The 25,771-nt window shown below is 62.2% G+C and overlaps 4 protein-coding genes and 2 long non-coding RNA genes across 13 annotated transcripts; 3 read left to right on the forward strand and 3 right to left on the reverse strand.

The window, feature by feature from the left end:
- Positions 1 to 921: 921 nt before the first annotated feature.
- E4F1 (E4F transcription factor 1) lies at positions 922 to 10,517 on the reverse strand. Of its 4 annotated transcripts, none has more exons than XM_045784702.2 (14): positions 10,352 to 10,517; positions 7,729 to 7,880; positions 6,595 to 6,700; positions 4,138 to 4,331; positions 3,931 to 4,051; positions 3,637 to 3,789; positions 3,366 to 3,535; positions 2,859 to 3,068; positions 2,483 to 2,588; positions 2,134 to 2,351; positions 1,722 to 1,920; positions 1,498 to 1,640; positions 1,366 to 1,428; positions 922 to 1,278 (listed from the first exon to the last, which is right to left on the reverse strand). In XM_045784702.2, exons 1-14 carry the CDS (start codon positions 10,515 to 10,517, stop codon positions 922 to 924), a joined length of 2,358 nt encoding a protein of 785 aa, XP_045640658.1. The 4 variants fall into 4 exon arrangements, with proteins under 4 accessions (XP_045640658.1, XP_045640657.1, XP_045640656.1 ...); XM_045784701.2 differs by having other exon boundaries at positions 2,483 to 2,591; XM_045784700.2 differs by having other exon boundaries at positions 3,628 to 3,789.
- Positions 4,328 to 11,403, forward strand: LOC123783786 (uncharacterized). The gene is made up of 3 exons (XR_015720882.1): positions 4,328 to 5,443; positions 5,781 to 5,892; positions 6,797 to 11,403. It is a non-coding gene; the product is annotated as an uncharacterized LOC123783786 (long non-coding RNA).
- Positions 11,404 to 12,900: 1,497 nt separating this feature from the next.
- Positions 12,901 to 15,115, reverse strand: LOC123783802 (uncharacterized). Its single transcript, XR_006777297.2, has 2 exons — positions 14,780 to 15,115; positions 12,901 to 14,416 (listed from the first exon to the last, which is right to left on the reverse strand). It is a non-coding gene; the product is annotated as an uncharacterized LOC123783802 (long non-coding RNA).
- Positions 15,116 to 15,552: 437 nt separating this feature from the next.
- PGP (phosphoglycolate phosphatase) lies at positions 15,553 to 18,451 on the forward strand. Its single transcript, XM_045784752.2, has 2 exons — positions 15,553 to 16,255; positions 16,364 to 18,451. The coding sequence occupies exons 1-2, from the start codon at positions 15,616 to 15,618 to the stop codon at positions 16,687 to 16,689; spliced, it is 966 nt and encodes a 321-aa protein (XP_045640708.1). The 5' UTR covers positions 15,553 to 15,615; the 3' UTR covers positions 16,690 to 18,451.
- Positions 18,452 to 18,947: 496 nt separating this feature from the next.
- MLST8 (MTOR associated protein MLST8) lies at positions 18,948 to 24,819 on the reverse strand. 5 transcript variants are annotated; one of them, XR_006777282.2, is made up of 10 exons: positions 24,720 to 24,819; positions 24,025 to 24,192; positions 23,808 to 23,859; positions 23,564 to 23,726; positions 23,097 to 23,172; positions 22,862 to 23,014; positions 21,869 to 21,993; positions 21,601 to 21,764; positions 21,282 to 21,471; positions 18,948 to 19,172 (listed from the first exon to the last, which is right to left on the reverse strand). XR_006777282.2 is itself a non-coding variant. In XM_045784751.2 (9 exons), the coding sequence occupies exons 2-9, from the start codon at positions 24,151 to 24,153 to the stop codon at positions 21,353 to 21,355; spliced, it is 978 nt and encodes a 325-aa protein (XP_045640707.1). In that variant the 5' UTR covers positions 24,154 to 24,192; positions 24,720 to 24,819; the 3' UTR covers positions 18,948 to 21,352. The 5 variants fall into 5 exon arrangements, 4 of the variants coding, with proteins under 4 accessions (XP_045640707.1, XP_045640705.1, XP_045640706.1 ...); XM_045784751.2 differs by having other exon boundaries at positions 18,948 to 21,471; positions 23,808 to 23,856; XM_045784749.2 differs by having other exon boundaries at positions 18,948 to 21,471.
- On the forward strand, positions 19,399 to 20,889 carry BRICD5 (BRICHOS domain containing 5). The gene is given in 4 exon segments (XM_087853487.1): positions 19,399 to 19,772; positions 19,774 to 20,119; positions 20,193 to 20,301; positions 20,555 to 20,889. Coding segments are annotated over 4 exon segments (1,164 nt in total).
- Positions 24,820 to 25,771: the final 952 nt, after the last annotated feature.

The raw sequence follows: 25,771 nt of genomic DNA on the forward strand, positions 1-25,771 counted from the left end.
TGTGGATGGGGCGGTATGCAAGGCTGAGGATCCAGGTCAAGATCCAGGCTGGGGGTGTGTCTGTGCAGGAGACTGACTCCAGGGGTTTGGTCAGACAGCAGCGGCAGCCCAGGGGCCCAGGCGGGTATTTGAAGCCCGCGTCCAGGGAGGGGCTGGACTGCTACAGCCCCACCCCCTCTGCGGAGATGGATGCTGGAGCTCCTGGTTCCTGTTCCCAGGGACACCCCTGGGGGCAAGGTGGCAGGGTCCACCCTGAGCTTGCTCTGGCACCAGGACCATCAAAACCAGGACTCTGATGACCCTGCCAGCCCCCCAGAACTGTGTTGGGACTGAATGAAAGGGCCAGCCTCCAAGGTCCAGGCCTTGTTCTTGTCCCCCCTCCCCCACCCCGCAAAACTAGGTCATCAGACTCTCTCCCTCGGGGGTGCCTCTGAGAAAAGGCAGGCAGTGCATCCAGTAAAGACCTTCCTGGCGGCTCTCCTGCTGCTTCTCCGTTGTCACCTCGACCCAAGGTCACGGCTCCTGGGCCTCCCAGCCTGGGTCCCCTGCCCACCCCCCTCCCCCCACCTCCGTGGGGCTGGGCAAGCTGGGGTCACGACTCCAGCTGGGCAGGGCGGCAGCAGCAGGCTGCCAGTCCACATGCCAGAGACGCCCACGCACCGCCACAGTGCCGCCACCCCAGCCAGAGCCCTGGGCGGGGCGGCCAGGCGCATGAGTCTGCAGGGGGGCCGGGCAGGCGGGGGCCGCCTCAGGGGAACCTGCCAGGGCAGGGGCATCACAAGTGGTGGGTTTTCATGTTTTATTGTAAAGCAACAAAAAACTATTTACACTCCCACAACCCCTCTGAACACCTGAATTCTGTGTCCCCTCTTCCGTGGGTCCTCGCCCCAGCCCGGCCCCAAGAGCCTGCGGGCGGCCATGCTAGACGATGACCGTCTGCACCTCGAGCTGGCCCTCCGGTGAGGCGATGACCAGCTCGCCCGCGTGCTCCAGGATTTCAATGTCCTCTGAGGAAACCATGGTCACGGTGGCCTGCTCGGCGCCGTTTGCGCCTGCACGGGCCGTGAGGACAGTGCCCTCGCTGATGGCCGAGGCCAGCGTCATGGCCACCTGCTCCGTCAGGCTCTCCGGCGTAGCGATGGTGATGGTGTCCGCCGCACCCGCCTCTGGGCCCAGCCCCGCCTCCTGGTCCATAGTCACATTCTGCACGATGATCTGGTGCCCGGCGCTGGCCTGATGCACGATCTGCTGCACCACCTTCATAATGTGGCTATCCACCTGCGGGCGGCTTGTGGCTCAGCCAGCGGCTGTGGGGAGGGCGCCAGGCCACCACCCCGGCCCCGCCACCCTCCCCCCGCCCCTCACCTCCGTCTGGGTGCCCTCAATGATCTCTGCGGCTTCGTTCGTCTCCGCATCGTCTGCGGTGGCCTGGATGGGGGTCAGAGGTCAGCCTGGCCCCTCGGAGGCCCGGCCCCACCCCAGCGGCCTCGCCCCCACCTCAATGATGTACTCCTGGGTGTCAGCCACGACGGACGAGAACTCCACCAGCACGGTGTGCGGGTCCTCCGCGAGCACCGTGGCAGCTGCCGTGGGACTCTCCTCGGACACCAGCAACTCCTCCACCTCCAGCAGGCAGCCCCCTGGGGGCGGGGCGGGGGGGCTCCGTCAGCGCGGCTGACTTCCCGGTCTCCCCCCAACCCCCGCTGCCCCGTGGCCCTGACCTTTGGTGCGCAGGTGCCGGTTCAGCGTGCCATGCTCCGCGAAGCCACGGCCGCACCTGTAACACTTGAAGGGCTTCTCGCCCGTGTGGTGCCGCACGTGCCTCACCAGGGAACCCTTCTCCCGGAAGCCTCGGCTGCAGAACGGGCACACGTGCGGCTTCTCCTCCAGGTGTGTCCGGAAGTGCACCTGCTGGGCATTCTGTGGGGCCCCACCATCAGCACCCACCTGGCCTCGGCCACAGCTCAGCCCACGACTCTCCCGTCCCACCGCAGGCCAGGGAAAGGGCCCAGGGGCCGTGTGGTCGGGGGAGGGGGGTGCTGGGAGGCAGGGAACAGGGCATGGATCTGGCCCGGGGCAGGGGAGCCCGCGGATCGGGGGTCAGGAGCCAGGGTCCAGGGCCTGAGGGCCCACCTTGGTCTTGTAGCACTTGCCACACTCGGGACACGGGTAGGGCCGCTCGTCGGAGTGGACGCGCCGGTGGCCGCGGACGTGGGCGATGGTCTTGTAGAGCTTCCCGCAGTCTCCACAGCGGAAACGGCGCTCATGCACGTGCACCTCCTGGTGCTTCTTGAGCAGGTAGGCCTTGGGGAAAGCCTTGCCACACTGCACGCACGTGAACGGCCTTGGCCCTGGGGCCGCCGGTGAGGTCAGGCCGGGTCCACCCCTTGAGGGCCCCCTGCCTGCTGCCCGCCCAGGGACCAACCTAGCCGCCCACCGCACACCCAAGGCCCATCCTGGCCGTCTGCTGCCCGGCACCCACCTGCATGGCCCCTTTTGTGGGCCTCCAGGATGGCCGCCGTCGGGAAGGTCTCACTGCACTGAGGGCACGGGTGGGTCCTGGGCGCAGTGGAGGCCCCGCTGGCCACCTGCTGGGGGGGGGCAAAGCACATTTCCAGCACCCACTGTAGGCTGGGCACCAGCAGTACCAAGGAGAACAGACCCACGGCACCCCACCCCCCCGCAAGCTCCATCATGATACCATGAGCACCGGGAAGGCAGTAAACACGGAACAAAGTCCCTGCAGAAGGGGACTCGATTTTTCCAATCAGGGAGGACAGCTGCCAGGCCTGGGTGGTGACCTTGTAGCCGAGGTCCAGCCCCCCTCGAAGGAGCACACCGGCATCGCAGGCACCTACTGTCTCCACGGGCTCCACCTCCAGCAGGGGCAGCTCTGAGGGACCATCTCCCAGGGTCTGCGGACTGGGTGCGGCGGGAGGGGCTGGCTCCAGGGCCCCCTCCTCTTCGGTGACGCGCTCAAGGACAATGCCGGAGTTCTGCATGGCCTGGTGCAGCAGGTTCTCACGGCCACCCTCGCTGGGACAGGGAAGCTCCTCGGGGCCCGGGGGCTGTGGGCAGGCAGAGGGAGGGAAGCTGGCCAGGTGGCCTGGGCATGGTACCCACTTGGACCCACTGCACGGGGCAGACCCCACATGGCCCAGGGAGCACCACGCATACCCAGAGGAATGCTTTGGGGAGCCCCACGGCCCTCTCTCCCTGCCCTCACTCTCCCCCTCGCCCCCAGCTCCCCATCCCTCGGCCCTTGCTGCCCTCCGGCGGGCCTCCCCTGCAGCCAGACTGAGAACCGGGAAGGCAGGCCGGGTCCGTCCCGCTCCCGTGGCACCGCTCCCCGGGCTGGCCCGCACCTCTGGAGTCAGGGTTTTCATGCCCAGGGGAAGCTCCTGCATTTGGACGTGGACTTCGTGGATGACAGTGCCCTTGGCGTCTGTCACCAGATGAATCACGGGTGAGGTCTCCATAGGTTCGCTCGTCACTGATGAAGATGGGACCGTCCCCACCGTGGAAGTGCCAGACCCTTTAAGGCAGAACCGAGAGAATCCTTGAAGAAACCTGCCCAGCCAGGGTGGCCCCCAGGCCGCAGCCAGGACCAGGCCAGGGAGCCCCTACCTCGCTGACCTGCGGGCGCGTCCTCTTTGCCTACAACCACGTCCTTGCTCATGCTGAAGCGGATTTTTTCTGTGCACGGGGTGAGAGACTTGAGGTGCCGGGTCAGCGCACCCGACTCCCGGAAACTCTTCCCGCACTTGGCGCACTTATAGGGGCGCTCGTCTGTGGAGGGAACGGAGTCAGCCTCAGGCAGGGCTAGCGGCCTGGGGACACAGCCTCACGGCCCGCCAGAGGCCGGGGCACCACCAGAGCCACTGGCAGCATGCCGTGCGGCCCCCGGCCCCCAGCCCCCGCCTGGCTCACCGGTGTGCCGCCGGTGGTGCCGGATGAGCGAACCCTTGGTCCGGAAGGAGGCCCCACACAGCTTGCACTCGTGGTCCTTGCGGCTGCTGTGGGTGACCATGTGGGCCTTGAGGATGCTGCCCTGGGGGGAGGGGACAAGTGGGGCTCAGGCGCCTGCCGGGGCAGGAGGAGGAGGAGGCCCGACCCGCACGCAGCCCCGGGGCTCACCGTCTTGAAGGTCTTGTGGCACAGCACGCACACGTAGCGGCCGTCCTCGTTCACCAGCAGCTTGACCTGAGCCTGCTCGCCCTCCCCGCTGACCGCAGGCCCCTGACAGCTGGGGCTACCTGGGGCTTCTGCCATCTCGCCGTCCCCCGGCTCTGCTTCAGCAGCCACAATGACCTCTTTGATGTGTCCGCCGCCTGAGGAGAGGCGGGTCAGCCTGACCTTCGGGACCCTGCGCCACCTCCGATCCCTAACGGGGAGCACTGCTGGGGGGCAGGGAGGGGGCCGCAGGGCTGTCCCGACCACCCTCCAGCCCGTGCCTGGCACCTGCTCCACGAGTGGGAGGCATCCCCTCTGACTGCAGAGCTGCCCGGGGAAGCTCCAAAACCCCACAATGTTTCCAGTGGGGAGACCCATCCTGAGCACTGGTGCCCCTCCTAAGGCCAGGAGCACACGACTAGACGTGGGCAGGGGTTCTGCCACCTCTAGGGACGAGTGAGTGCCAGCCCGGAGACGGGAGTGGGCTGTCTGCTCTGCTCACAGCACTGGCTCCCCCTGACAGGTAAGGCGGCTGCCTCCGGGGACCGGCAGGGAGGCTGGGGACGCGTCTGGGAGCATCAGTGCTCCCGAGACACCCGGGACCGCCTGAGGAAGGGGGCCGGGCTTTAGCACCTCTCACGGGTGATGAAGAGATCTGACAACGTGCAAAGCTAAGCCGTAAACACACTGCACAATTTCTGCTCCTAAAAATGACATGCGGGGAACAGTTGTAAAGCCGCTCTTAGGAACCATCTCAATCACACAGTGTTTTGACAAGCCATTCTCCCAAACAGAGGGGAAGCACCGTGACTCAGAAATAATTAAGGGCCTCTCTCGCCGGTGCCCTGGCGGCTGTGCTTGATGCTCTATGGTCCCTCCACCCCAGAAGCAAACTTCCAAAAGGACAGGGACTTCTGCGAGGACTTGAGGTGGAGTGTGGTATGACGGACGGTGGACGGAGGGCTCAAGGAAGGAGGAACATGGCTGCCCTGAGCCCAGAGAGGACACGCAAGTTTGTTTGCCTGGAGAGGCAGGACGGCCTGGTACAGGTTCCCCTGCACAGCCCCCTGAGGCCCCTGGCCCGGCAAGGACTGAGATGCCCCCAGTCCTGGCATGCCAGCAAACTGGCAGTTGAGGATGCTAGCCAACCTGCACCAAAGAGCAGCTGACACCAAGGGGACGGACACTTGGGGCACCCAAGGGGACAAGAGAGCCAGGAGGTGCCCAGAGAGGAGCCCCCGGAGCTCATGGCGGAGCTGCCGAGCAGCAGGTATGAGCCGGCTGGAGGCTGGCGTGCTGGGAAGGGGCCTGGCTGGCTGGGGGTCTGGGACCCGTGGATGCCGCCCTAGCCCAGGGAACTTGTTTTCCCATGGGACACCACTCACCCCAGAAACCAAACACCATGCCAGGGCCGGAGTGCGGCCCCACCTCCTGCATGACAACATGCCTGTCCCACAGCGGCACAGGTGAACGTCCCCATCCACAGGAATGTCAGCACAGAGATGGGGACAGGTGTCCTGCCACCTCCGTGAGGCGGGACCTTGGCAGAAAGGCCTGTTCTGACATTCCCCTCCCTGACGTCTCCTCCATCTCTCTTCCTGCCCCAGCTGCTCCCCAGGGCTTCGCAAGGCCAAGTTCTACCTGCTGCCCAAACCCGCATCCTGTCAGGCCGCCCACTCACGCACCTGCCAAGACTCCTCCTACCCGACAGACGGCCAGGTAACGACCGTGGCCTTCCCAACGTGGCAGCAGGCCGCGCCCAGCCTCCTTCCTGGGTACACACACCCCACACCTGGCTGCCCTCTGAAGCTTCCCCCTTCCCAATCCAGACCTGTCAACAACCCCTCTCCTACATCTGAAGAGCACTTTAACTTAAAAAGAGCCATCAAAGAGGCTGACTTGCTCTGTACGCTCATAAAAGCCTGGTGAGAATCAGGGCAGGAGTTGCCACCCCCACGTGGGAGGGGACAGCCAAGGTCAGACAGCAGGTTAGCACAGAGCCGGAGCAGCACGTGCATCCCCTGCGTACCCCAACCTGACCCATCAGAGCTGACCCTGGGGTAGGGAGCAGCAACCAGGGGTGGGTGGCTGAGAAATAGGGAAGATTCCAGAAGGACCAGGGAGAAAAGTTTGGAGAAGCCGCAGGAGGAAACAACCAGCTCGTGAGTAAGCACAAAGTGAGGACTCTGAATGCAGCCCGTGAGCTTCCCCTTCCTGGCAGGCCAGGGCCTGGTGCCCGGTGCTCAGCCCCTAGGGCCTCAGCCCTCCTCAGCCAGGCCTTGCTCTCAGGACAGCAGAGAGACACGGGCAGCGAGGGTCCCTAGCCTTCGGTGCTGACCACAAACAGCTGATAGGTCAGCGACAGCTGTGCTGAGAGCCACACGTGGACAGCCACAGTGGGACCAGATCGCGCTGGCTTACCGACGATGTCAGGTGCATGGCTGATGTCTGCCGTTAAAGCGGCTGCCTCCACCACGATGTGGGCCACAGTGATGGGCTCCTCCGGGCCTGCCACCGCTGGCACCACCTACCGAGGGGGAAGAGGGGACAGAGAGGACTCATCTGCGGGGCTCTGGAGCTCCCTTGGCTTGGAGAGGACGGGCTTGTGTTTATGTCCATGCAGGAAGGCTGCGGTGGGGCCTCTCATCTCCCCCAACATCTCTCCTGCCCCTGCTCTGAGCCTGACTCCTGCCTGGTCCCTCCATCTCAGGCCTAAGGGGTCACCCCATCACTCAAAAACCTCTGGCCACCGTGGGCTGACTGCAGAGCACCGAGCGTCATTGTGGGGGGCTCCAGGAGGAAGTGGCCAGCGGCTCTGGCCCGAAGCTCAGCTCAGCAGGCTGTGCAGGGATGAGGTCAGCACCTACACCCACAAGCCCCAGCCAGGGTATCAAGGGAAAGAGCCCAGCCATGTGGGACCAGGGGGTCTTCCTGGAGGAAAGGGCACCACTGGGAGGGGCAGGAAAGGGCACAGGGTCAGAGTGAGACTGCTGTGAGCCTTATGACCTCTGGACCACCCCCTGTGATGACCTGAGGCAGCTGACATCTCTCAGAGCCTCCTTTCCCACCTCCATACGAGGAGGATGACAAGAATGCCACCCTGCGAGGGTGCTGTGGACCCCTCATGAGAACGTGTGTGTAGCCCAAGCATGCACGCAACACCACAAAGTCGGCCATTTTTATGACAAGGTGGCAGGACGCCCAGAGCTACCCTTTGTTTGTGGGATACTGAGGAACTGTGTGTACAGGGCAGGAGACAAGCCCTGAGCCAGGACAGGCCCTGAGGTTCCAAGAAAGGCGAGACCTTAACTGCGCAGGCTCCGGCCTGAGGCTGCTGAGAAGGCTGGGCCACCCTGGCGCACTGCTGAGCTCTTGGGGGCCGGGCCCAGACCCTCCCTCATCCATGACCAGGCGCCGGCCCTCTGCCCAAGCCCTGAGCCGCAGGGCACCAGCTGCACCCACCCCCCTCCCAGCTGTCAGAGGAGCCCGGGGGTCGGGGTGGAGAGCGCACACATGCACGGGTATGTGCAGGGCGGGGGGCGGGGGAGAGCTCACCTCCTGGCCCAGCAGTGCACCGGCAGCAGGGGCTGCAGGGAGGGCCTCCTGAGGGGCCCTCTGGCACACCTTCTGGAGCTTGTGTTGAACAAAGTCTTCCAAGGCAGTGAACTCCGCCTGGCAGCGGCCACATCTGTGCACATCGTCCTCATCTGCAATGAGCCTGTGGTCGGTGCGGCTCGGGAGGGCCTCCAGCGCTGGGTGCCACTGGAAGCAGCCGCACCTTCCCCAGCCCTCTCAGAAGGGCTGAGAAAACTCTTGGAGGCCCAGGGTGCCAGCCCCCATCCTCTGGGGATCTGCAGAAGCGGGGTCCACCCCAGGGAGAGCAGCATCCAGCAGGTGGTGGCCCCAACTGTACAGTTAGGCTGCGGAGAGCCACAGAGGCTGTCGTGGCCAAAACCCCCACTTTAGAGGTGAGGGGACAGAGGCCCTGGGAGCAGCCAAGAGGTGGAGGGATTCACCCACACCAGTTTGGGGACAGTGGAGGACCAGGGATTAAGATTGTTGGGCTATCCGTGTGCCCTTCGGCACCTCAGTGGCCATGTCTGGGTCCATTTGCTCATCCATAAAATGGGCCAACCCAGTGCGTGTATGGTGCAGTGGGGATCAGTGGGCTAATGCCCACAGGGCTCTGGCTGAGAGGCCAGCCCTAGGCAAACACAGAAGAGGCAGGATGCCCTGACCCATAACCCTCTTTCCTCACTGACTTGCTGCTTCGTTGGTTCTGAACAGGCAGGAGCTCCCTGTTCTCCTGAAGACACTCGGGATGGAACTTCCCAGAGGGGCTCCACACCCCAGGAACATCACACCCGAGCCCCTCACCATCTAGGCTGAGCAGCCAGTGCCTACCCCAGGTCCTACAGGAGAGACTTCCCACTCACTGAGTCCCTACTGGGTGCCAGGCACCTCACTGGGGATGTCACCGAATCCAGCCAGCACCCTGGGGAAACAGAGATGACCATTCTCATTGCAGAAAAATGACTTGCGATTCAAAGGCACCCAGCTGGTGAGTGTTAGGACCAGAACCTGAACCTGAGGGTCTACTCCAGATGGCCTGCCATTTGCACAAAGGGATGGGGGGATGTCCCTTGTGCTTCCGTAAAAGTCTGCCAGTTCCTACCACTTCAAATGCAGTACCACATCAAGGTCAAACCAGCCCTGGCACATAGAAGGAGTCTTCTGAATTAGTGAGCAAACAAAAGCCTAAACCACAGCCATGACTGGCCCACAGAAGACCACAGTCCCCTCCAGATGGCTCACAGTCACAAGCCAAGCACTGAGGTGCCCACCACCCTCTTAACCTTCCCATCTAGCTGGCCAAGTCTGACTCAGTGCTGCCGATGAAGGGGCACCCACCACAGAAAGGGACACGCCTCACCCACACAACACTGACAGGGCTGGGGGCAAGCCCAGCACGGCACAGCAACCTCCAAAGAGATCCCTCTACAGGTTGGCACTGCCCCTAATGGTCCTACCCTTCCCCAGCTGGAATAAGAAGGAGCAAGAAGAAAAAAAATGTACTGAGAATATGAGCTCTGTGGAGACGGGGACCACCACCCCAATATCACCAGCCAGTCCCCTCCTCTCAGGCCAACCTGGAGAGCTGAGGATAGAGACCCTCCTTCTGTCTGAAAAGCTATCCGTGCACCTGTGAGCTAGCCCTGGGCGAGCCAGCCCTGGGTGTGCCTGCGGCACTGCTCTCAGCGGGTCACCACGTGCTCTATCTTCCTTGTCACCACAGTCCTGGGAAGCAGCAGAGCCCAGAAGTTAGGGGACCTGGCTGAGGAGTCACACAGTCCAGTCCTTGCTACTTACTACCTGGGTGACCTGGTCACTTTGATATCCTTGAACCTCAGTTTCCCTCACCCACAAAATGGGAATAATAACAACAGTAAGAGCCTCCAGGGTTGGTTTTAGGATGAAAATGCGATGCGGGGTAAGTGCTTAACACATTAGCAGCAGCAGCAGCAGCAGCAGCAGCAGCAGCATCCCCATCTTGCAAGGGGAAAGGCAGGCTCACCTGCCCAGGATCAACTAGCCAGAAAGCGGCAGGTCTGGGATGGAGCTTGCAGGCTGGCTGCAGAGCACCGGCTCTCCACCACTGGGCTCTGCTGCCTCCCCAAGGGCCAGCCCGGAGCCCGGAGCCTCGGAGCCTGGAGCCTGGAGCCCCGGAGCCCCGCCCCCCTGCAGCCTCCAGCCCCACCCCTGCCAGGGCTCTAGAGGCCCGTCAGGTGCAGTGGGAGGGGGCCCAGAGGAGAGCAGGGCCGTGCCCAGAAAGGCGAAGATGGGCTGGACCGCGGGTCTGAGGGGCAAGGCCGGCCGTGGAGGCGATGGCAGAGGTCTACACGGGCAGCCCCCAGAGGCTTGGCCACCTGTGAGTATCCGTGAGTGGGCACCGAGGCCCGCTGGGTGATGGGCGCCCCGCAGGAGAGGCCCGAGGGTCTGAGGAACCCGGGGGCTCGTGGAGGGCTATGCAGGGCCCCCTTGGGGATCCGGGAGGTCCGCAAGGAACAGGCGTCTGGGACGGTCTGTCGCGTCCACAGCTCGGGCCATCGGGGCCTCCTCCAGCCAGGACTGAGCCGTCCCCACCCCGGCCGCGCCCGACCCCGTCAGGCCCTGTTACCTTCCTCGCTAAAGGGCGCCGGGAGGCCTAGGAAGCCGCCAGGGGCCAAGGCCGCCGCCGCCCTCGCCGCCGCCGCGACCCCGCCCTCGCCCGCCTCCCGCCCGGCTTCGGCCCGGACTTCTGCCGTATGCGCGGCCGTCACCCGCACTGCCATCGCGCCCTCCATGTCGCAACGCGCCGCAGGAAGATGGCGGATTTACGACCGTGTCGTCATAACAACGGGCCGCGCTGAGGAGAGCGAGAACGACGAGAGGAGGAAGACGGGGCGGGGCCGGACGGGTTTGACTGACAGGCGGCGGGGCGGAGTCTGAGAGGAGGGGCCTGGAACTGCAGAGGCGGGGCCAGACTCCAGGAGAGAGGGCACGGGGAGGGGCTGCTCGGGGGCGTGGTCACGGTGGAGCGCACTGACAGGCGGACGGGCGGGGTCAGAGGCGGGCCCTCGGGGCGGGGCTCGGGGCGTCAGGGTCTTGACCCTGCGGGAGGAGCCGAGGGCTGGGTTCCCCGAGCGGCTTCAGGTCTGAGAGCGGCAGGGGAGGCAGGCGGGCGGCCCGCCTGACGCTACCCCGGCTCCGACAAGCAGCGTGGTGCTCACCGCCGGGGCTCCACCGCGTCGGGTCAGAACCTCCCTTGCTGGTTGCCGGGTCCCAAGGAAGAGCCCGAAATGGGGCTGGCTCTCGGGTAGCTTCACTAATCCTTTTACACTAATGCGTATCTTTTACATTGTAATGAATACACGCAAGATTTACCACTAGCGACATTTAGCGCATTCACAGTGTGGTGGGACCATCACCACCATCTAGTTCCGGAACCTTGTCGTCCTTCCAAAAGGAAACCTGTCCCCTTAGCACTCACCCCCGTTCTCCCCTACTCCCAGCCTCTGGCAACCGCTTTCTGTCTGTATGGATCTTTCTCATACATGTGGGCTTTCGCCTGGCTTGTTTTGCTTAGCATAACGCTTTCCAGATTGATCCATATTGTAGCCTGTGACCAAACTTCATTTCTGTTTATACCTGAATAATATTCCATTATCTGGATAGACCACAATTTATTCATCCATCGTGTTTGGGTTGTTCCCACCTTTTCTATTGTGAATAATGCTGCCATGAACACATGCAGACAAATTCCTTTTGTTCTTTCTAAGACAGTAGTTTAGTTAGCTCTTTGACACTAAGCACTGTACAGGATTTTTTCATTTAAGATATCAATGATCCCCATTTTTAAAAAAAGATTTTATTTATTTATTTGAGAGGGAGAGACAGTGAGAGAGGGAACACAAGCAGGGGGAATGGGAGAGGGGAGCCTGACGAGGGGCTCAATCCCAGGATCCTGGGATCATGACTTGAGCCAAAGGCAGACACCCAACGACTGAGCCACCCAGGCTCCCCAATCATCCCCATTTTAAAGAGGAAGAAACTGAGGCACAGAATTGATAGTATGCTTGCCTGAGGGCAGACTGGAGACTCAGAGTCTGTCCAGAGCCACGGGCTGGAAACCCACAGGGTGTTCTCTCCCAGCTCAGTTTTATCTTCTGTGACCCAGCCCAGTGCTGGATGCCAGAGACTCAGATAAATCAGAACTGGTCTCCTCCAGGAAGGCTAATCTCCAGGGAAGACCAGGCAGAGTGCACAACTCTGCCCTGGGAAGGACACCGAGCAGAGACTGTCTCTATGCCGGGGCTGCCCAGCTGGGGCCCCGAGGACCCTTGGCCTGGCAGGAGCAGGGATGTGTGAAGCACAGGTCTGATCACTGGAGGTCGGGCTGGGGTAATGATGAAGCTGCTTTCTGCAGGAGGCTTGCTCACCGTTGCAGGAGTTTAAGCAGATGGAGTGACTGTTTCAAAAGGCTCCCTCTGACTACTGTGCACAGAAAGGACCACGGAAGCAGGGAGATCCCAGATGGATGGTCTCTGAGAGAGACAAACAGGAGGAAGAACAGGTATGGGGCATGTGGAGGGGGCTCTGGGAAGGAGGGACCAGGACGACCCTCACTTAAGGCTGTGCTGAGGAGTAATGCGGAAGCCAGTGTCAGAGAGGTAGAGGAAGCCCCTGGGAGAATGGAGTAGGGAAGGGTGTCAAAGGCAGAGAGGACAGTCTGAGTGTGGGTGAAAATGAGGAGGAGGAGCTGGCCCAGGGGAAACAGAGAGCCTGCCCTGCTGTGTGCTCCAGAGCCATGTCAGGGGCAGGCCAAGGCTCCTGCCTTGTGGCTCCCTGGGAGTCAGAAAAGGGCATCCTAATCCAGTGGGTTCCAGGTCCTGCCTCAGCCAGAACCCAGGCAGGCCAGTGGACAGGCCTGAGATCCCTGAAAGGCAGAGAGGCCAGAGGAAGACGGGAAAACCAGAGTCCCCCTTCCCCCAGATGGCCTCCTCCTGTCCCACCCAGCCCTCAGCGTGGGCTTCAGCTGCAGGCTGTTTGACATTCAATGCTGCCTCAACGTGCCATGGCCAGAGCCGTGGAAACTCCATCACCCTTTAGGAGGACTGCTCAGTCTCTGTTCTTTGGAGGTACTTTAATTTATTTAACCAATCCCATATTGAAGAATATTTAGATTGCTTCCAATTTTTTTTTTTTTTTTTTGCCACTTGAATCCTTTTTCAATGACTCCCATTTTTACTTGGCTCATTAGAAGCAAAACCATCTGTGAAAACACAGATTCAATTGCTACTTGCATTTTCTAATACAATTTAAATCCTTGCAAGGCTATTAAAATTAAATAGTGTCTGTCCTTGTGCCACTCCATCTATGCCCCATTCAGCTTGCAGGCAGGGCTTCCTCACTTGGGGGAACGCCGGCGCCAACCATTCACAGGTATACACTGAGCATCTACTGTGTGTCGGGAACACATCATAATCGTGAGGTGCTCCTCTCCCATCCAGACACAGGGCACCTCACACAGGTAAGCCCCTACCCCTGCCTCCACTAAATGTACCAAGTGCACCATCCCTTCCAGGGCTGGCAGGACCTTGTCTATAACCACCTCTTCTCTTGATATGGACCATTCCACCCTTTCCACAGTGCCAGCACAATCCCTACAACTCACAGGGGATGTTAAGGTAAACAGGTGTGGCAGAGCTCCACTTTGGAGTCCCCTGAGTTTAATCCCAACTCTGCATTGTCCAGCTAGTGACTCTGTGGCTCAGTCTCCTCATCCATGAGTGGGGACACTAACAGTCCCTGCCTCTTAGGGCTGTCCTGTCATTCCGACAAAGTAATGCAGGTAAGGAGTGGTGCTCAGTGCCTAGATGCTTACCGAGTGCCCAGTAAACCCAAGCAACTGGGCAGGTATTGTACAAGCTGGCCCGTGGCTGGCCAGTGTACCATATACACTGGATGCTTGTGCGTGGTTAAAAAAGGGTTTGTGATCTTCTGTCAAATCCCATTCATGCCAGAGTCAGCTGCACCACCAAAACTAACTGGGAAGACACAGGGAGGAAGGGTCCCCTTGTGGGTACATCAGGCAGGAACATTCTGCATGCCCCGCCCTTGTAGGCAGGCCATGGCCCGTCCAACGTCCTCCAGGAGTTCCTGGGGCCAGCAGAGACCAACAGAAACAAGCCGTGTGTAAATAAGCAGGGCCCTAAAGGAACTAAGTTCACTGGCTTTACCTCATGGGCTTGGGGGCAGGGTGGTGGGTTCGAGCAGACTTTAGGGAGACCTGGGGCCCAAGAGCAGAGCAGGGGTTTGACAGCCTAGGAGCTGGGAGGCTGGGTCGCCTGGCACAGGGCAGGCTTTCAGGAAACGGGGCCCTTCAGAGCCAGGCACCTGGCCCTACTGAACATCGTAACAGCTAAGCATACCTGTGAACCCGCGACTCCCCTCATAAGTATACTTCGTCCAAGAGAAACGCGTGTCTACGTCCACAAACCACAACATTCATACAAGTATTACTTACAATGCTCCCGAACGGGAAACAACACAATGTCCCTCAACTGGAAAACAGACACACAGAGGTGTATTCTTAAACCAGCCCACAGGACAATCAAGACACGCGCGCAGAAGGTTGGATTTCACAGACGCCATGTTGATCCACAGAAGCCAGACCCGTGGTTAGATCCGTCGGCGAGGCCATCTGGAACAGGCAGAGGAAGCTGTGACTCACTCCTTGGGGACGGGAGTCAGAGAAGTGGCGGGGGGAGGGGATCGGCGCCTGGAGAGGGACTGTGAGGGAACTTTCTGGAGCCATGAAAACATTCTCTAGCTTGAGCTGGGTTGTGTTTACACAGCCGTGTGGGTATGTAAAAATTCCATCAGGCTGCACGCTTCAGATTCATGCACCTGACTGCTACGCCTCAGTAAAAGTTAACCGTGATACCTAATAATAACGACGGCGATGAGCGCTGGGTTCTGGGCAGTGTCTCCTTAGACCCTAATCCCACCGCCTGTAATTACTCGCTCACATGACCACTAAGGCAAGCCCACCGCCTGTAATTACCTGTTCACGTGACCGCTAAGGCGCTTCCCACTGCCTTATTATTACTTGTTCACGTGACCGCTAAGGCGATCCCACCGCCTTACAATTACTTGCTCACGTGACCGCTAAGGCAGCCCCACCGCCTGGTCATTACTAAGGCCCAGGGAGAGGGTTTCTGCAAAAGGCTGAGAACGGGAACGCGAGCCTGGCCGGGAAGGAGCCCCGGGCTGTCACCCAGCACCGGCCTTCCTCAGCCACGCGCTGGCGCCGTGTCCGCAGCGTGCCCCGGGCGGAGGGCACGGCCCGGCGCCGCCCAGGCAAAGGTACGGACGTGACTCCGGCCCCCGGGCCACAGCGGCTCCCCGCCCCGCCTCCACGTCCTGCCGCGCTCCTCGCCGCGGAGAAGCCAGCCAATCCGCAGCCGGCCCGGCCAGGGGTCACTCCATAGAGGGCCTCCGTCACCTAAGCTGACCACGCGCCACCAATGGGCGAGCCGCCCTGAGGCCGCCAATGAGCAGCAGCCTTAGGTCCTGCGCCGGCTCTGGGCTCCTCCGCAGCGTTTCCGCAGTGAACGCTACACTCCGAATGCCGGTTGGCTCCCTGCCAGCCAATCACCGTGGCGCCCCAGATCCGGCAGCCAATGGCCGCCCGCCTCCCCGCGCCGGGCTGCGACGGTTGGCGCTGAGCTCCCGCAGCCCGCGGGAGGCGGGGGCGGATTGGCGCAGGCGGCGTCCAATGGGCGGCGCGCGCGAGGAGCGGGGCCAATGAGCGCGCCGGGGGCGGCGCGGGCGCGGCGGCGGGCGGCTGCAAGGAGCGGCCGGTGGCGGCGGCGGCGGCGGCCGGTGGCGGCGGCGGCCATGGCGGCGGCGGAGGCCGGCGGTGACGACGCCCGCTGCGTGCGGCTGAGCGCCGAGCGGGCCCAGGCGCTGCTGGCCGACGTGGACACGCTGCTGTTCGACTGCGACGGCGTGCTGTGGCGCGGCGAGACGGCCGTGCCCGGCGCGCCCGAGGCCCTGTCGGCGCTGCGGGCCCGCGGCAAGCGCCTCGGCTTCATCACCAACAACAGCAGCAAGACCCGCGAGGCCTACGCCGAGAAGCTGCGGCGCCTGGGCTTCGGCGGCCCGGCGGGGCCCGGCGCCGGCCTCGAGGTCTTCGGCACGGCCTACTGCACTGCGCTCTACCTGCGCCAGCGTCTGGCGGGCGCGCCGGCCCCCAAAGCCTACGTGCTGGGCAGCGAAGCCCTGGCCACCGAGCTGGAGGCCGTGGGCGTCGCCTGCGTGGGCGTGGGGCCCGAGCCGCTGCTGGGCGACAGCCCCGGCGCCTGGCTGGACGCGCCGCTCGACCCCGACGTGCGCGCCGTCGTGGTGGGCTTCGACCCGCACTTCAGCTACATGAAGCTCACCAAGGCGGTGCGCTACCTGCAGCAGCCCGGCTGCCTGCTCGTGGGCACCAACATGGACAACCGGCTCCCGCTCGAGAACGGCCGCTTCATCGCGGGTCCGTGAGGCCCGGGGGGCGCGGGGGTGGGGGCGGGCCGCGGGCCCTTCCTGTCCTCTGACCCCGGGTGCTCTCCTCCCCTCCCTCCCCTACCTCTCCGCCCCGCAGGTACCGGCTGTCTGGTCCGAGCCGTGGAGATGGCCGCCCAGCGCCAAGCCGATATCATAGGGAAGCCCAGCCGCTTCATCTTCGACTGCGTGTCCCAGGAGTACGGCATCAACCCGGAGCGCACCGTCATGGTGGGAGACCGCCTGGACACGGACATCCTCCTGGGCGTCACCTGTGGCCTGAAGACTATCCTGACCCTCACCGGCGTTTCCACTCTAGGGGATGTGAAGAGTAATCAGGAAAGTGACTGCATGTCTAAGAAGAAAATGGTCCCTGACTTCTATGTTGACAGCATAGCTGACCTTTTGCCTGCCCTTCAAGGTTAAAGATTTAGTGTCTTTAATCTCCAGAATAAAACGAATTGAAAACCACTTACCCAAATTAATAGGTGGGGCTTAAGCATCCGCTCAGCTAGGTGGCTTCAAAGAGTATCCTTGGAGTTAAGTAAAGGCACTAGTTGTTAACCTTGTAAGTAAACATTTCGGGGCGATATTGTTTACAGATGCTTCTATTTGAAGATGCACTTTTAAACCTGGAGGGCATTGTGGGGGTCCTGGGCACTGGGTGCCATTGACAAGGACAGGCTTAGCATCTGTCCAGGATTCAGGTAACCTCAGGGTGGTTACCCAGCCTGCTGATGGGACCAAGGCAGGTCTAGGGATGTTAGATGTTTTACTGAAGATTGCATTCAGGGATCGGCCCCCCCTTACAGGGCAAAGGGGAGGACGGTCTGATTATTTTGACTGTTGTGAGAAACTTGTACAAACAGCCCCAGGGCCCGTTGATGTGGTCCTCTGCAGGTGAGCCCGCTGCAACGTCCCAGCCCCTCACCTGCAGGGTGGGAGTGGAGGACAGTGCTGCTCCCTGTCCTTGGGGTGCAGCGTGCTGACCTCACCACTACCAGCCCACACTTCCTTCAAAACCACTCTGATGTCACAATCAAGTGTCTGCTCCGTTTCAGATACCCAGGGCTGCCACACCTCATATGTGGTCACGGAGTTCTGTAAACGCAGTCCAGCTAAGCCTCAGCTTTCTCAAATGTGCATTTAAATCCAGCTGATTGGACCGAGCATGTTGTTAGCTGAGCGGCCGAGAGGGTGTGGATGCCTTTGCTGAACTCTGGGCAGCTGTGCAGAGAGCTCAGAGTAGCGTTGGTACCAAAAATTATTTTTTTAAACTTTTGAACAACTTTTGTCAAATGGTGGAATTGAATCTTAAGTGTGTTAATTAATAGCTGTGCTCTGTCTCGTAGGGAAAATCCCACTGAAGAAGTCTGCGTGCCCCGCAGCCAGCAGCACGGCTAAAGGCATGTGCTGGCCAAGGAATGCCTGTCGCCCTGGGCACCCTCTGGGTGGGGGAGGAAAGAGGTGTCCCCAAGAACAGGAAATACTTTTACAAAACATCCAGTCTCTTCCTGTTTTCCTCCCATACCCTTAGTTGGGGTGGGGGGTTAGGTGCCAATGGTCCTTGAGGCCACTTCCCTTGGCTCTGGAGTTCCTTGTCGGAGACCAGCAGGAAAACTGGCAGGTTCCACCTGCTAGCCAACGGTTCTTGGCAGAGGGCCCCCGGCCTTTTTTGCCTGTTCCCTAAGTCGCTGACCTGGTAAGCAGGCTGTCCAGCCATACTTGTAGGGTAGGGCCTGGGAAGCTGTTCCTTTTGGCAGACTCCTTCCCAGCGCCTCACTCTGTATCCAGTGGCAAATCCACAAGCTTCTCTCCTAGCTCCAGGGTGACTCCTTCCCTCATTCTCGAAGTTCTCATAGCAATAAACGGTGTCCCGAACCCGCAGCTCTTCCCAGACCTGGGGTGTCTGGGGTTTGGACTCTGCTGTGGGGCAACGCGAGGGCAGCCATCGCCTGTGAGGTTGGTGGTGCTGACGTTGGCTCTGCGAGGTCGGCTCAAGGTGGGTCTGGATATTGAGCAGGCCTGTCAGGGCGTTGTCACCCACACCAGGAGCACGCAGCAGGTGCGGCAAGCAGCAACACCTCTCCTGCCGGGCAGCAACCCGAGAGCCCACGTGCACCCCATCTCTGCCCCCCGTTGCACTGTGTGAATCCAAATACATATTAAAGTCTCAAACCTGCGCTGACTCTGGCGTCCTTTGCCCTTGTTTTGACAGCAGCCTTTGCACAGATGCTATAGCTGCCTAGCGTGGGGAGGGGGTGCTGAGAAGGATGCGTTCTGGGATTCGTTCCAGGGCTGGGATGCTGACCACCATGATGCCACCGCATCCCGGGCCCATTAGACAGAGGGCTGGGTTCAGAGGAAAGCAAGAACAGGAAAGGGCCACACGGTGAAGGGGGTGAGGAGCACGCACACCCCGCCCCAAGCTGCCAGTGCCAGGGGGAGCCTGGACTCGAAATCCGCAGCGTCTGGAAGCAGAGGAAGCCATCCTGGGCAGGGCAGGGACGGGCTGACCTAACCTTCCCGGGCTGTGTGGAGGTTCCAGTTGGCCGACAGGAAGCTGCCCTGTTCTCAGTCTTCCGTGCTGCTTACCACCCATCAGCTGTCCCGTCTGAGGGGCTGGGAAGTGGCTGGGGGGACAGGGGACAGAAGGACAGAGGCAGCATGGACTCCCATACCAGTCATTTGTGAAACACATTTATTAGTGGGCTGCCGCGGGCTGAGCCCTGGGAATCCAGAAGTAACTTGAGACACTGGAACAGCCTCTTTAGGAAAATTAAGTCTGTCCCCAAACAGACTATAAAATTGTCCTGCCTGGGCCTGGTCTCCCTCCGTGCCAATCCGTGGGACTCGATTTCCTTGGTAGCCGTGCTCTTCCACTCTCTTGGGCCCCCACGCTCTCCGGTCTGCACAGGGGAGAGCCAGGCACAGTGACAAGCACCCCCCACCCTAAGCAGGGGGGGCTGTCCTGGCTCCGACCCTGATATCAGGTGGCTGGGCTGGTGGGGAGCAGCGGGGTCAGGAGAGGAGGGGGCCGGGACGGTTGTTTGGCTCATCGAGGGTGTACTAAGGTTTCCCTAGCTGACTCCAAGGGGCGGCAGACAATCCGCGCATTGTCACCAGGGCTGTGGCATGGAGCAGAGGCGCTGCTGTGAGGAGAGCCCTGGGCCTGGGCCTGTCGAGGTGAGTGCCTCCAACCACCCAACACCCTCTCCTAGCACAGAGACCCAGGGCATGCCCCGTGCAGGGGACAGGAGGGCCGTGCCCACCTCGCACACCTCAGCCCCTGCCTTCCTGAGCCAGCCTGCTTCCCGGTCTCTGCTCTAGGCCCCACAAGCTGCAGTTTGCCCCCAGGGGAAGGCCAAGCCCTGCCCTGGGGGCTGGAGAGCCCCTGGCCTGCTGCTGCTGCTGCTGGCACTGGCCGCTGCTGGGGCCGTGGCTGGAGGGCTTCTTGGCTTCACTCACAGTTCCCCCAAGGTGAGCTCCTCCTGGGGACCTGGCCAGGGGCAGACAGTGGGAAGGGGAAGGAAAGGCCAGCACCTCTCAGCCCACCAGTGGAGCCAGGGCTCAGAGCAGTGGCTGGAGGACCAGAGGGGTGGGGGGGTCAAAAACTCTGCAGCGGAACCCGGCAGGGGTGGGCAAGGATGTCCGGGGCTGCCCCACGCTGCCCAGCTGAGCCCTGGCTCCCCGATCTCAGCCTCTGCTGCAGATGCTTCGTCTGACCCTCCCAAGCCCTGGGGCACCCTGGTCCAACCAAACTGTCCAGGTGGATGTGGCCCGGAACGTGGCAACCATCCGGGTGACCTCGGCTCAGAGCAACCACAGCTGGGCAGTGCTGTTTGACGGGCAGAGCGTGAGTGGGCTGGGGGTGTGGTCAGCACCAGTGGATGTTCGGGTGGCCCTGCCTCACCTGCCTGCCTCCCCAGGGCTGCGTCTGCTACCGCCCCTTGGAACACCCGGCCTGCTTCCTCTGCCCGATGGAGCCCCGAGATCGCGAGACCCTACAGCTGCTGGTGAACATGGCCAGGGTAAGCAGCCCCATGCGGCCAGGCTCCCTGGGCCAGGGGACAGACAAAGGGTCCTGTGTATGCCTCAGTCCTGCGGCGGGCTGGAGCTCTGGTTTCAAGGAACAGAAGGCCTGTCTTCCCTCGGCCGGGGCCGCTGGCAAGAGCGGAGGACGGTGCTGGCATCAGGCCAGCAGTCCAGGACGCACAGGCCCCGCCCCAACCCGGTCGCGTGCCAGTGCCCCTGTACCGTGGCCCACCAGTGCCTTCTCTGCAGGGCCTAGGGTCCCCCGGCCCCAGCCAGGCCACCCACTATGCCCAGGAGCTGCTGGCAGTGCTGGGGAGCCGTGAGGTGGACCCTGCCCAGGTGGGGGATTCCGTGCAGCGCCTCTGCACGAAGACGCCCGTGTACTGGGCCCGCCGAGCAGAGGGTAAGTGGGGCGGTGCTGTGAGGCCCGGGCTCCTGTAGAACGGTCTGGGGAGATGGGCAGGAGCCCTCAGGTTCATGGACGCCCCTCCCCCAGGGCCCCGGAGGCAGCGGCTGATCTACCTCTGTGTTGACATCTGCTTCCCCAGCAACGTCTGCGTGTCGGTCTGCTTTTATTACCTCCCAGACTAAGTTCAAAGCCTGGCCAGTCCCCCAGGCCAGCCCCGTCACCAGTCACGGAGGGTGGCTGCTGGCGGGAGCTAATAAACCCTCCAGCTGGCCATGACTGCGTTCTCTGTGGCCTCAGGACGCAAACTGGGTGAGGGGCAGGGGAGAGCACTGGCTTAGGTTTGGGCACCAGCCTGGGACCCCTAGGCCCTATGGATCTGGAATTTCTAAAGCAAGTGAAGGCTGGCTCAGGTAGGCTTCTGAGCCTCGTCACATCCACATAAGCAACTGGGAGCTGAGAAAACCCCAGGAAATACTGGCCTGGCCAGTCTACGTGGGCCGAGGGGGCCAGGGTAGGTCAGTCAGGTCCAGCTGGCTAGGCTGATAGAGGCTAGCCCATGGAGGTTCGCTCTGACCTGGGCAGCTGAGCAGACCTAGGCCGGAGATGCTCCCTGGACAGCCGCCTGCGATCCCAGGGGTGCACGGGCTAGCCCAGCACGCTGTCATTGAAGGCCAAGCAGACGACGGCTTTCTGGTGGCCGCCGTACTCTCTCTTGATCTCTCCGGTCTCCACGCACCAGAGCCGGGCCAGGTTGTCAGAGGAAGCTGCATGGAAGGGCGGGGGCAGCAGCTCAGGGCGCAGGCGCAGGCCGGCCCGCCAGAGGCCGGCTCCCAGGCAGCAGGTGTGCAGGCGGGCGCGGGAGGCGGGGCGGCCGGGGTGGGAGGGGGGCTCACCGGTGACGATGTACTGAGAGTCCCCTGAGAAGGCACAGCCCCACATCCAGCCGCGGGACGACTCTCCTGGGTTGCTGCTCTTGATGCTGAGCTCTGTCATCAGGGAGAAGTTGGACGTCCTCCAGATCTTGCACGTCTGGTCGGCCGAGCAGGTGGCGAGAAGCCTAGGGTGGGCGTTTTGAGTGTGATGGGGGTGTCGTCAGCAGCCACTCCCACCCTGCACCCCTTTGCCATGCGAGGGCTCTGGGCCCCCAGGCCCCGTACGCACGTGGAGTCAGGACTGAAGCGGCACTGCAAGGCGTAGCGGGTGTGCGCTGGGATCTTGGTCTTGGGGATGAGCTGTGTCACCTCGTCACCAATGCCCCCTGTCAGATTCCAGACGTAGCAATTCCCCTGCGATTGGAGGGGAGTCAGGGGACACCTGGAGCCTTCAGTCTGACACAGGGGGAAGGAGGCTCTGGCGGCCAGACCCGGATCCAGGGGCTGCCGTCCCACACGGGGCTGCACACAGGGATCTGGGGGCTGGGGACGTGTGGCAGGAACAGTGGGTCTAGGCTGCAGGGAGCACTGCACAGACTGAGAGCAGGAGGCCATGCTTGGCCTTCACGGAGAAAGCTGCTGGCTGGTGGGAGTGTGAAGAACAAGACAAGAGCAGGGCTTGTCAGAGGGAACAGCAGGAGGGCAGTGTGGGGACACCACGGGACCAGCGAGTCCTTGAGATGTAAGGGATGCTGACGGCCGGACGGGATATCGCGACCACACTGCAGCTTCCCCAGGCCACGTCCCGAGGCCACGGCGAGGAGCCAGGGCGCCTCGGGGTTTGTGCAGGGAATGATGGCGTCGGGCTGTCGCCGCTGAAGGCTGTGCTGGCGGCTGAGGGAGAGTGGTGTGGGGGCAGAGGGTGTCAGTGAGGAGGGAGGGTGGCCACGGGGAGGCTACAGCCGTGGTGCAGGGAGAGGAGGCAAACTTGGGCCAGGAGGAGCCGGGGAGGAGAGGGAAGTAGACAGACTTGAGAAGTTCTGGAGGTGGGAGTGATGCCCGCTGGCTGAGCTAGGCAGTAGTGAGAGTGGGCGTCAGGAACGACACCCCGCTTTCTGGCTTTGCTGGCTGGAGCTGGAGCCCAGGAGGAAGAAGCAGGCCTGGGGGGGGGGGGGGTTAGTCTGAGGAGCGTCTGGGGAACCAGCCGCATGCAGGCAATCAGGAAGATCAGGGGCCAGGTGCTGAGTGGGCCTCCCACGCCGCACGCACACCCAGCACTCACCGTGCTGTTGACGGCAGCCATGTAGCTGGCGTCGGGGTCAATGTGGGCAGACGTGATGGAGACCTCAGGCTCGGGTATCAGCTGCTCGTTGTGGTCAGTTTTCAAGTCCCAGATGTGGATGGCGCCGCTCTGGTCACCCACAATGAGCTCTGCCTGGGGTGCAGGGGAGGTGAGGGAGGGCACGTTCCCTGCCCTCCAAACGCCCACAGGGCCCGGCCCTGTGAGTACCCCTCACCTGGTTGGGATGCAGGCACACGCAGTTAATGGGTGCGTTCACCTGGAAGATGCGCTGACACTGCAGGTTCCGGGACCTTTGGGGCAGCCACAGACGCTCTACTGGAGGCTGTTCGCGCCCCACCAGACGCTCTTTCCCCCGCCATTTATGCTTGTTCCTCTGATAGCCGCAGCCTTACGACAGACACCAGCGAGGTTCGGCCCCCTCCAAGGGCAGCCCCTCGCGCCAGTGGGACTCACTCCGATGCAAGTCAGAGCTCCCTGCGGTATCAGGCTGAGGCTGGGCTCCTCTTTGTGTGGCTTCACCCCCGCCCTATCCTGCTTCCGTCACTGCCCTCGATGAATCACCCACACAGAAGACTCCGTCTTAGCCTCTGCTTGGAGGGCCCTGGCCTGAGACAGTCTCCTGGCCCGGCCGCCCACCCCCACACACCCGGCAACAGGCCCCGCCTGCCCGGTGCCCCACACCTGAGGTCCCAGATGCGGGCCGTGCAGTCCTCCCCACCCGTGTACATCCAGCGGCCATCCTCGTGGAAGCCCACGGACGCGATGTTCTTGTTGACCCCGTCGTAGCTGATGATGGGGTTGGGGTTGTTGGAGCTGAGATCATACATACGAATGTGCTGGTAACCTAGGGACACAGGCTAAACTGAAGGGCGCTGTGCCCAGGTGGGCCCAGCAGAGGTCGGGGTTGGGGTGAGGGTAGAGGTACCTGCGGCAGCGATCATGCTGCGGTCAGGCGTGATCTCCAGGGCGTTCACCTGCTAGGTCTGTTAAGGAGAGTGATGAACAGAGCCCTCAAGGCCCCCACCGTCTGCTTGGGCTGCTGCATCCTTTCCACCCCAGGCACCCCTTCCTTTGCCCAGGCTGCTACCCCCACCAGGCATCCTTCCCAGTACCGCCCTCCCCTCCTCCCCAGTGGAGGATACAGAGTCCTGATGCTGCACCGTGCGGGTGCAGATGCCACTGTGGGCCTGCCAGAACCGCACCGTGTGGTCGTAGCCTGCAGTGGCCAAGATCACCGGGTCACTGCCCACTGTGCCGGGGGACGTGTTCATGGTGCAGAAGGCGGCTCGGGCCTGCACAGGACCCCACTTCTGAAAGGGAGGGGTCAAAGGTCAGAGCATTTGCAGAAGAGAGGGGTGTGCGGTATTTAGGGAATACCCCCTAGGTCCACTCGGTGCTGAGAGATACATTATCATTCCCGTTTTACAGAGGTGGAAACTGAGGCGTAGAGGTTCAGGGGACGGATGACAACCTACGGACAGCTCTGACCTCCAAGGCCCGTGCTCCGTTCCCCGCCCCACGGACGCGGCCGGGAAGCCACCCCACCCGCCGCCGGCAGGGGGCAGGCACGCCCGGGGCGCCGCTCTGCCGCAGGGGCGGGCTGCGCATGCGCAGGGCGGCGGACCTGCCGGAGAGGAGAGAGGGCTGCAGCGGCTGCGCATGCGTAGCAGGCCGGCAGCTAAGCCTAATGGCAGGGGGCGCTCTCTGGCCGGACCCTCGGGCTCCCCGGTGCTCCGCCGACAGCCCTGGCTCCGTCCCGTTGTGCCAGCTTCCCCCAGGCGCGCTCTCCCGGCCACCCAGCGGCCGCTTTCTGGCCCTCGTCCCGCGCCCCCCGTACCTTACATGCGGCTCTGCACTCCGCCGCTGCCCAGGATGGCGAGCGGAGCCAGAGCGAATCGATAGATGCCGCGGCCGAGCGTAGAGTTATCGATGGGCCCTTAAGGCGACACCACGGGACTTACGCGGGGGTGGTGTGACGAGACCAAAGTTCTGGGGCGGGAGGAGCCAGTAGAGGGCTCCGCGATGCCTGGACGCCGCCTTCTCCCCACTCGGGCACCGCACCCTGCAGACGGCTACCCGTTTTCCAGGCTTGGTCCCACCCCTCCCCTCCATCCCCTACTCCCCACCCCTGGCTAGGATGCCCAAGTCAATTGGAGGACTCCCGCCCAGTTAACATTTGAATTTCAGGTAAGCAACGGTAATTAAAAATGTTTTGGTATAAGTATGTCCCAAGTATCACCTGAGATGTACTTATCCTAAAAAGTTCCTCCTTGCCTGCGGGGAATTCACATGTAACTGGGCGTTCTGTGGTTTTATTTTCTAGACGTGGCAGTGCTAGTCTGGGCCCTTTCAGTCCTGTTCAGCCCTGGCCTGACCCGCTTGTCTGCCCACTCAGCCTCAGCGACCCCTCCAAAACTGGGTCCCTCGTGCCTCCTGTGCCATTCAGCGGTCCCACACTCCAGGTCCCACGGCCTCAGCTCTCCCGCGGTTTCTTCCCACCACACGTCCCACGCAGCTACACACACCCTGCCTTGCCTTCCTCTGGCTCCTGGACCAAGGCCGCAAACCCCCACCCTGCCCACAGGCCCTGGGTCCCAGGAACCTTCCTTCCTGCCCCTTCCCGCTCCTCCCTCCTTCCTTCCCCTCAGCCCAGCGAGCAGGCACTCTGCGGGGTTCTCACCACCTCTCTGACTCCTGTGTCCTCACTTCTCACTCACTCCTCAACCCCCTGTCATCTTTTGCCCCCAGCTCTCCAGAAAAAATATCACAAGGTCACTGGTGGCCTCACACTGACGAACCACACTGACGAACCTTCCACGTCTTGACGCGTCTGCACGGTGGTGGACACTGCTGCTCCTGAAAGCTCCCCTTGCCGCTTCCTGCCTGTCT

Source organism: Ursus americanus, chromosome 2 (genome assembly GCF_024610735.1).
Source record: "Ursus americanus isolate L20-20 chromosome 2, mUrsAme1.1.p, whole genome shotgun sequence".
Lineage (NCBI taxonomy): Eukaryota > Metazoa > Chordata > Mammalia > Carnivora > Ursidae > Ursus > Ursus americanus.